This window comes from Curcuma longa, unplaced genomic scaffold, assembly GCF_044706935.1.
Source record: "Curcuma longa cultivar G26 ecotype Majalengka, Jawa Barat unplaced genomic scaffold, ITB_CL_G26_1.1 utg509_np1212_2302976_RagTag, whole genome shotgun sequence".
In the NCBI taxonomy this organism is placed as follows: domain Eukaryota; kingdom Viridiplantae; phylum Streptophyta; class Magnoliopsida; order Zingiberales; family Zingiberaceae; genus Curcuma; species Curcuma longa.
In genome coordinates, this window is record NW_027435603.1 from 280,992 (window position 1) to 290,458 (window position 9,467).

General features: G+C 36.5%; 1 protein-coding gene across 4 annotated transcripts; it reads left to right on the forward strand.

The window, feature by feature from the left end:
• Window positions 1–243: 243 nt before the first annotated feature.
• LOC141820574 (heterogeneous nuclear ribonucleoprotein Q-like) lies at window positions 244–4,718 on the forward strand. Of its 4 annotated transcripts, none has more exons than XM_074707904.1 (9): window positions 244–314; window positions 1,867–2,281; window positions 2,361–2,477; window positions 2,949–3,089; window positions 3,259–3,432; window positions 3,515–3,719; window positions 3,866–4,026; window positions 4,161–4,246; window positions 4,424–4,718. In XM_074707904.1, exons 2-9 carry the CDS (start codon window positions 1,898–1,900, stop codon window positions 4,536–4,538), a joined length of 1,383 nt encoding a protein of 460 aa, XP_074564005.1. In that variant the 5' UTR covers window positions 244–314; window positions 1,867–1,897; the 3' UTR covers window positions 4,539–4,718. The 4 variants fall into 4 exon arrangements, with proteins under 4 accessions (XP_074564005.1, XP_074564006.1, XP_074564007.1 ...); XM_074707905.1 differs by having other exon boundaries at window positions 247–314; window positions 1,889–2,281; XM_074707906.1 differs by lacking the exon at window positions 4,424–4,718 and adding an exon at window positions 1,435–1,582 and having other exon boundaries at window positions 294–314; window positions 1,889–2,281; window positions 4,161–4,250.
• The last annotated feature ends 4,749 nt before the right edge of the window (window positions 4,719–9,467 follow it).

The window sequence follows — 9,467 nt, forward strand, 5'->3', positions numbered from 1 at the left end:
ATGGAGTTCGATTGACTTCAGCGGTTGTTGACAAGGTTTTGGCCGGTGATCGATGAGGGTATTTTGGTGGGGTGTTTAAAAAATAATAAAAAACAAGGGACCTTTTTGGCTTTTGGCGCAAAAGGACAAGGAGACTGCGACCGCATGCTCGTCCGATATGTGACGTCCGCATAAATGACGATATTTCGCAAATTGTAGTTTTATAGAGGAGAAAAAGTTCCCCCTTTAATTTTCCTTTCCGCGAGAGTTTCCAATCTCCCACAGCGACTTGTTTCCTCTGATTCGGCGGATCCCCGCGACTGATTGCTTCTCTGGTGAGCTATTGGTTTCATTCATGTGGCCTTTCGAATCTTTGTTCATGTTGTCTCGGCTTCTCTTGCTCCAACCATGTCGGGTTTTCCCCCTTTGGTGACCTCATTTCCTGGTAGCTTTGATGTTTTTGGCTTCCAACACATAAACAATCTGTCTTTGCGGAGTCGTATGCTCTTGTGGATCGTGGTTCTTTTCGTCGTGCTTGTTGCGAAGAAAGATCTTGGATCTTATGTTTTTAGGGTTTCTGTTTTAGATTTGGGCAGGGAAAATATTGATCTTTATGTTTTCTTGAGATTTTTGTTAGCATATGTAGTTGCTCTGTGTTGGCAGCCATTTTCGTTATTTTCGATGCTTTGGGATTGAAAATATCGAGTTTTATGGGCCATGGACGCTTTAGGCAAGGTTGAGATCAAGGGAGCAGCTAATGTCAGGTTTGCTATTCCAGGGTTGGGTGGAGAAAGCAGTTGATTTTAGTGTTTGCTCGCGTACCTTTCTATCACTGAGACACACTTCTTGTAAGTGTATGCTTGGATCTCATAATAAGGAGTGCTTAAGTTTACTTCAGTAGTAGCAACTTGTAAGGCCATCAAATTCAATCAGTTAACTTACTCTTCCCATGATGAAGTCTCAAAGTCCAACTGATAACCTAGGTTCGTTTCTACTTGTATGTTAGTATGAGAGGCCTAAACCATTGGTGTCTCAGTACAATGAGCTTTGTTAATCTCATAGTTCTATTTTATATATGATCTCCATGGGATACTCACCTTTTGCACTAAATTCACTATGATACTAGTCATAATAACTTGATTCAATGAGAAAATTGACTCACTGGGTTGATGAACTAATGGTTGCGGTAAGCGTGTCAAGTTCTGTATAGTAACAACATCTGACAATCATTCTTCTGCCCTTGGTCCTCTTGTCTTGTTTAATGCTCTGTGGACATTTTTTGTTTGCAATGATTTTAAGCTTTAATTTATATTCATGGATTACTTTGATGCAATTTGAAGGTTTAAAAACTTTATAGAAGTTAATGCGTCTGATTTTTATCACTTGCTCTAAGTTTCTCTTTAGTAATCCTGCAATATAAACCAAGTTAAAGTACTATTGTTGGATTCATATCAGGTGTTGTGCTTATAAGCTATGAGGAAACATGGTTGCAGCACCTATTCTCTAACTAGTCTTGCATGATTATTTGCTACTTTTTTGCTCCCTTTCTCCACTCTTCTAAATCCTATGAATTGGGAAAAAGAATTATGACATGACCAGAAAGGTTATATTGAACTTCTGCTATATATCTTATTTGCACATTTGTTTATGTTGTACCTTCTGAACATTACCTTCTTGGCTATCATTTGAGACACTTTCTCTTTCTATCTACTGATATTATAATCATCCACGTGTATGTACTTTGACTTTGAATTTCCTTGAGTGCCATGGCTCCTACTGAATTGAGATTCTCAGTCTGCCTCCCCTGTTGGCCTTTCTGTTTTCCTTTCTACATTCTCTCTTTGATTCCCCATGCAAATGCATTTGGCTTCTGTCTTTCATCCACAGTTACCTTGCAAGCTTCTTCTAGATATCTAAGATGCCAAGGACAAGATCAACTACTGCAGCTGCTAATTCAACTGAGGCAGCAAAGGCAGTTGAGCCTGAAGAACTTGTCCCTGATGACCCCAATGAGATGGAATATGAGATCGAGTATGAAGAAGTAGAAGAAGAGGTAGAAGAGGAAGAGGAAGTCATAGAGGAGGTCGAGGAGCTGGAAGAGGAGGAAGAAGAAACTGTACCTGTCAATGGAAGCAACACTGGTGATAAATACAGCAGCACTGAAAACCATCAAAGCAAGGAGCAAGCAGAGCTCCTTGCACTTCCTCCGCATGGATCAGAAATTTATGTTGGATCTATACCTTATGATGCTTCAGAAGTTGAATTGAGAAGCTTTTGTGAGTCTGTTGGAGAGGTGACTGAGGTAAGTTGTTTTTTTCCCTTTCCTGTCCCATTCTGTTGTTTCTACAATTCCCTTTTGTATAATATCTGACAAATGGCAGGTTAGGATGATGAAAGGCAAGGATTCATCGGAGAATAAAGGCTATGCTTTTGTTACTTATAAAACAAAAGAGTTGGCTACTAAAGCTATTGAAGAACTAAATAACACTGATTTTAAGGTAAATGTCATTTTTATATTATTACTTCTATCCCACTGAATAAGAAGTTTGCAAAAAGGATATATCATCTGTTGTTGTCATGCTCATGTTGATTACTGCTGGATTCAGTATAAATAGCTCATGTCATGATTTGGTCCTTGTCCTCGTTACAATTTCATACTGTTATTTTCTTCACCTTTTTTTTTTTTAATTTGTCATACTTTTCTGTAAATTTTCAAATCATATAACAGATTTTTTGTTAGCTGGAGCTTGCAGAAAGTTTTGAAATTTGCTGAAAATATTTTCTAGTGTAAAAAAAAAAGAAAAATCTTTTGTGCCATCCATAACATAATGTGTGTTGTTTCCTTTGCTTGTTGAATCTGTTCAAAAGGAACAAAGACAGTTTAAAATCCATACAAGAAATTTGTTTGCCAATCTGATTCTCACAGTAATTTTGACAAATTTTACTCGATTTGTTGTAACCTATTTCAGGGAAAAAAGGCAAAATGTTCAATGTCTCAAGCTAAGCATCGGTTGTTCATTGGTAATATTCCTCGAAACTGGATGGAGGATGATCTGAAAAGAGTTGTGACCACAATTGGTCCTGGAGTTAATAAAGTGGATTTGATCAAGGTTTATGCATAAGAACTTTATTTCTATATAATTTATGCTACTGTTTGAGATTCCCACGTATTGCATAGTGTTAAATCTTTAAATTTCAATGTTTTGTATTACATTTTGTCATCTTCTGCTTTTTTGGATCAATACACTTAGTTTTTCATTTCTTTCTTCACTTTCTCAGGATCCACAAAACTCTTCCCGTAACCGAGGTTATGCATTCATTGAGTATTATAACCATGCATGTGCCGAGTATTCCAGAAAAAAGATGTCATTGGCAAATTTCAAATTAGATTCAAATGTTCCAACAGTAAGCTGGGCTGATCCTAGGAGTGGGGATTCACCTTCTAGTTCACAGGTTATAATTGTTTCTGCTTAGATTTTTTCCCCCATTTGTTTTCTCTGTTACATTCTTTGTTTTTTGCACGTAACATTTTCAGGTAAAGTCTATTTATGTGAAAAATTTACCCAAAGACGTGACAGAAGAGCAGTTGAAAAAGTTATTCGAACAGCATGGTGAAATAACAAAGGTCGTTCTGCCTCCAGCAAAAGCTGGACATGAGAAGAGGTTTGGCTTTGTGCATTTTAAAGAGCGCTCCATGGCAATGAAGGCACTCAAGAGCACAGAGAAATATGAAATTGATGGTGATTCTTTATGCCATTTTCTTTATATTCTGCACATTTGAAGCTATAGTTTTTCTGACTTTGAATTAGAACGATAAGTCTTTTTTTGTTCATCTAATCTATATCTTCCTATCCGATCATGATAACATTTCTTGTATCGGCAATAGGTGATGTTCTTGACTGTTCATTAGCAAAGCCTCCAGCAGATAAAAAAGTTGAAGCAGGATCAAGTGCTCAACAAGCTGCTTTGTTGTCAAATTATCCATCTCAGATGGGGTATGGTGTGCTGGGAGGTGCTTATGGTTCTCTACCTTCAGGGTTTGGGCAGGTACAGAGTACAACATACTTCTATTTCGAAGGAAAATGTGGAAAGACTCATTGTTTTACCACATCATGTGCCTTGTCTTTTGATCATATTTCTGTTAATTGGATTATGCACATCTCTTTTCAACTATATTGCAGTCTATGGCGTATGGAAGGGGACAGGGTCCTGCTGGCATGGCAATGGTGCCAATGCTCTTACCTGATGGACGACTTGGATATGTATTGTAAGTGAGCAAATGATTCTTTTAGCAGATAAATGTTCTTCTGAAATGGCTTGGCCTGTGATTTATTTGCCCACTGCATTGCTAAACAAAGAATTTTGTTTTTTTTTATTATTATTTTTATTTTGTTTAGTCAATAAGATTGTTAAATCCCAAATGCATTCTTCAAATATCTCTCAGGCAACAGCCTGGAGCGCCTGTGTCTAGGCAGCAGCATGGGGGAAAATATGGTGGCAGCTCAAGTGGAGTTAAGAACAATGAGAGTGGACGTGGGCGTAGATTTAGACCATACTAAGTCATTTGGTAGATTTCTTCCAATTCCAGGGTCTCAAGATGTATCGATTGTGCCACTGGATGGTGAGTGCTACTTTCATCTTTAATCACTCTTCAATTAAGAAAGAACACATGTATGATGTAAAATTATCGCTGCGAAAGCCTGATCCGATCTACTTTTAAAAGTGAGTTTGGTTTTTCTTTTCCTTTTCTTTTGTTGAAAACTAAAGGATGAGGTAGGAGATCCTTCTACTCTGATCATATGCATATAATTGGATAGTAGAGAAAAAGAAGGCGGCTTACCTTCTAATCCAAAGCAGATAAGATTGGCTAGTGTGCACTATTTGGGGCTTTTAGCCGTGTCTTAACTCAGCATTACAGGGATACATGAAACCACAAAAATTTTAAGTACGAGGCTATATCAAAGAGTTGCCCCTCTGCCTATCGTCCTCGTGTAATGAATTGGTTGCTCAAGTCTTCTACCCTTCAATCTGCTAGTTCGGCTGGTGCACATGTTCAGCCATGTTTGAATTTTTGGATTTTGCCAACCTTGATCTCTAAAGGTAAAATTGTTTCTTTGGATCCATATAGTCCATAGTTTGCCTGTGTTGCAGTGTTGATAGAGGAATTTTTACTTGGACATCCATCTGTTCCTAGTCCTTGCCTGATCAGGCTCTACAGTAGAGACTATCCTGCTTTAGTAAATATACAATTTGTAAATAAATGATTAGTTGTTTCTTCATTGAAAATGCTCGATTTTAACTTGTTCACCCTTGCACTCACTTTTACTCGTTTTTTGTCAACTAAATTGATTTGCTTTCGATTTTAGATCAAATTCAGTAGAGGTTGTTTGAATGCTAATTGAGCTTGTTTTCAACCAGAAGGAAGTGGGTGGAGTGTGGTCTTTACCTTGCCCAAATTAGGTATCTCATTTTGAAAATATTTTTATTTCAATGTTGTATCGTAACGATTATAGTGTAATTATTACAATGTGTTAAAATAAATTAATTTAATCTATTTAAAGTATTATAAAATAGTTATTACGGCTACGAGTAATGACGCAGCGGCGTAGCGTCTTCTTAATTTTAAAAATATTTTTTATAATATAGAATAAGATTATATATAATAAATATAATATAAATTGATTTTTTTAAAAATAGCATATTGACGAGAATTTTCTGCATCTACTACCTTAAAAAAAATATTTTTGATGGGAACGGCAAAAGAGCTTCAACAAACAATATTGAGAAATATGTTTTCACAGGACTAATTTTTATATCAATAAGGAGCTTATCATATGAATAAGTAAATACAAAATATATTTCTTTATGACAAAATAAATTTTAAATAATATTAATATTCCTTACCCACACGTGTGTATACACGAACCGTGGGCGAGAAAGGAAGCTGAAATGCCGTAGTAATTAGTAAATAAATAAATCCACCAGATTTCTCATTTCCTCGCATTGCCGGTCACCTTCTTCGTCTCGGTCGTCGACGGCTACTGAATCGATCGCGTGTTTCTTCCACTAGGTATGGTTAAGGCTTGTTTCACCGGATCTTGGGTACTGTATTCCTTTTTTTCCTATCGTTTCTCTTCGATTTGGGCTCCGGGGCTAGGGTTTTACATATTTCTTTTTGAGATTTGGAACTAATGATCTCGAGAACCGGTGTACTTAGTGGAATCAAAATAAAAGGGGGAAAATCTGAGATTGTTCGGTGATATGGAGGCCTGTTATGTCTTAACGCGTTGAAATTTCTGTTAGTTTCCAAGTTAAACCTTATTCTGATTGATACAGAACGGAGTACCCTAGAAGGAAGATGTTATTTCTTGGTTCTGAACCTTCTGGTAACGTCTGGTATTATTTAGTTTAACATGTATCTTTTTATGATATTTCCAGCAATTCATGTATTCCAGCTTTTTATATCGGGAGCTTACTTGCTATATAGTGAATGCTGGAGGTTATTGAGACTCCAAGTGGAATACCTAGTCGGTCTTGATTGGTATTGGCTCAAGATGGGCACTTATAGTGCACAACTATTATCAAGAAATCAAGAAAAGTACTTTGTGTAGTTGGACTGCTGCATGATGCATGTGGTATATATTTAAAAAGGTGGAATTAATTATATTGACATAATGTATGTGATCATGTGTCAAATATGAAAGTTTACATCCCTTTAAGCTATTAAAATTAATAGTTATGGTTGCCATTGGGTATTTAATCAGAGGATATATGGAGACTTTGAAAATATCTCTGCACTTGATTAGGTAGATCAAATCTTATTAGAGACTTCCCATGTATCAGCTGCTTCATAAACTAAACTAGTTGTTGGAGATTTCCATTTTTATGTGAAGAAACACTTCTTCACTCCTCTCTTATTCTTAAGGAGCTATGAACATTGGTTTGAACCCGGAAACCATAATGTTCCCCGAACCATCTGCTACTGCTTGTCCTTCAAGCATCAGCATAAAGAGGGAGGTTTGGATTTCTTCAACTTCTTCATTGCTTCTTGTCTTAACCACTACTAAAATTCCTAGGTCAGCCCCTCAGTGCTTCATGTTAGCATTTTTTTTCATCACCTCTCCTATCCTGAGGAGTCAAATGCCTTGGAGGAACTTATCCCAAAAGCCTACAATCACTCTTTCACTTCCTACCTTCAGCTTCTTGCTACCATATAATATATCAAATAAAGTGATTAATATAAAAAAATCCATTTATTATAAACATATTAATTCAATTATCCTAAGAAATTTAAGCATTCTCTATCACAGAAATTATATAACAGATAAGAATGCATATATTAACTAACCTAGGTAATTCATAGAATAGTTTTTTGTGTGGTTAACTGATTTAATCAAATTGTCGTGGACTTAGGATGTAAGAACTGAAGGATTAGGTGTTAGTACACATCAATATAAAGGAAGTGTTTTGTGTTGACTCAGGGGGTTAGTGGTAGAGTGTGAGGTCCAGACACAAGTATGAATATAGATGAAGAGTTTTAGTATTATAGGTAGCACAATTCATTTGTGGTATGCATATGCTTATGAAGTCATTGTTTTTTTAAAATCATATTTAATTATTAGAAATAACTTAAATAATTATTACTAAATCATATTTTAGTATTAACCATTGCCACCTGACTTTTGGTGATGTGCAATGCTGGACATTGAAGCATTTTTTAAGCTGTTGTCACTTGGTAAGCACTTTTGATATAATCTCAGAAAGCTTGCTATAAATAGCATGTATAAATTTATGAGACTCAAGATATTTTAAAAAATTAGAAAATCTTAGGGCGGGTTCACTTGGATGGAAAGCTGGGAGGGGGAAGGAGAAGAGGAGGGAAAATAACACGATATTGTATGTAATGGTCCAAGATCCATGTGCAATATTCTGTTACTTTTCCTGCCTTTCTCCTTACCCATCTTGGTTTTTGATCAAAGTAAACCTCCCCTTAATCTTATACTCCACTCTGCTGCTCTTATTCAATATTGCCTTTTTTTGGTAGTTCCCTGCTTGGTTCTCTTTTTGGTTTGTGAAAACCTGGTTCTCCTTGATTGACATCTGGAAATTTTCTTCTGCTCACTAACTTTTGTTTTTCTCAGTAGATATTCTACCAATTTTTTTCTCGATGATTTTTAGGCCTAGTTGCAGATTAGAATCTATTTTATTTTTATTTTTTTGTAAAACATAAGAAAGCAACAAAATGTGGCCATGTCTCTGAAGATACTTTTAGTTGGTGATAACAGCAGAGCTACAAGTGTTTGCTAGATTTCCAATGTAAAAATAAGTACATAAATAATTATCACGTAGACAATCTCACATGAGAGGATCTATCTGTTCAAATATAATAAGCGTGGTGGCCAAAACTTTTCCATGACAAAAGCAGGATCTGGATATTCTGCTTAATGCTACTATATATCAACATGCCAGACAAAAATTTAGACATAATATACCTGTCCTCAAATAGTCGGTATATACCGCTTATTGTTGAAATCTCACACTTATAGCATTGTCACTTGGTGATCCAGAATTTCAATACCCTAGCATTGGGCTGGGGCAAAATGTTGTGAACATATTGATACTTCCTTCCGTTTTGTTTGGCTAAGCCATGTTACTTGTATTCTTTGCGAAACATTTTCTGTGTTAATAGATATTTGATAAACAGCAGCAGGTGAAAAGAAGTTATATCCGATAGCTGTAACTTTGTCCTACAGAATTGTTTCAACTATCAGAAACCAACTTGTACATTTCTTTTTCTTTTTCTTTCCTGTTAGTTTCAATTTTTTATGACAACTCATCGTAGGTATGGAACTGAAACCAACAGTTGCTTTGAGAGCACTCCTAGCAGGTGGAATTGCTGTTTTGCAAAAGTTGGTACCATCATGAAGGCTGCTGGTGGTGTAAAAGTAGGTGCCGCCGCAGCTGCTGTATCCGCTGCCGCAACAGCAGCTATCTCAGGAGCCAAACAAGAAAGTGAAGCACCCAAACCAAAGTAGCAACTCCCCCATTCCTTGCCTTTCAGAATAAAGAGTATATGACTGCAGGCGATGTACCCATGCCAAGAAACCTACCAGCAAAGTGATGGTCAATCCGACCTTGTGTTGCTTTCTGACTTATTTTGGGCTTACACATGAAATTTTGGTTACTGCATCACGATCCAACCATTTAAAAGAATCACCGTTTTGTGGCTGCATTCAGATAAGTACTACTGTGCAAAGAAACAGCATAAAAAATGTTGTGGGGAATCAAGTTCTGCATGGAATTTTTCTGTTAACCTTTATAGCGTTATTTGTTCGATCTCAAGCTCTGGGGTCTCTTTTTCTTGGGAAGAAATGAAAAAACGGTAGAAGTTTAAATATTCCGTCAAATTTTCATGAGCAAAGTATCAAATAAAGCACGGGCACCTTGTTTCTCCTCGGCACTCGATGAAATATACGTGAATTGGTCTT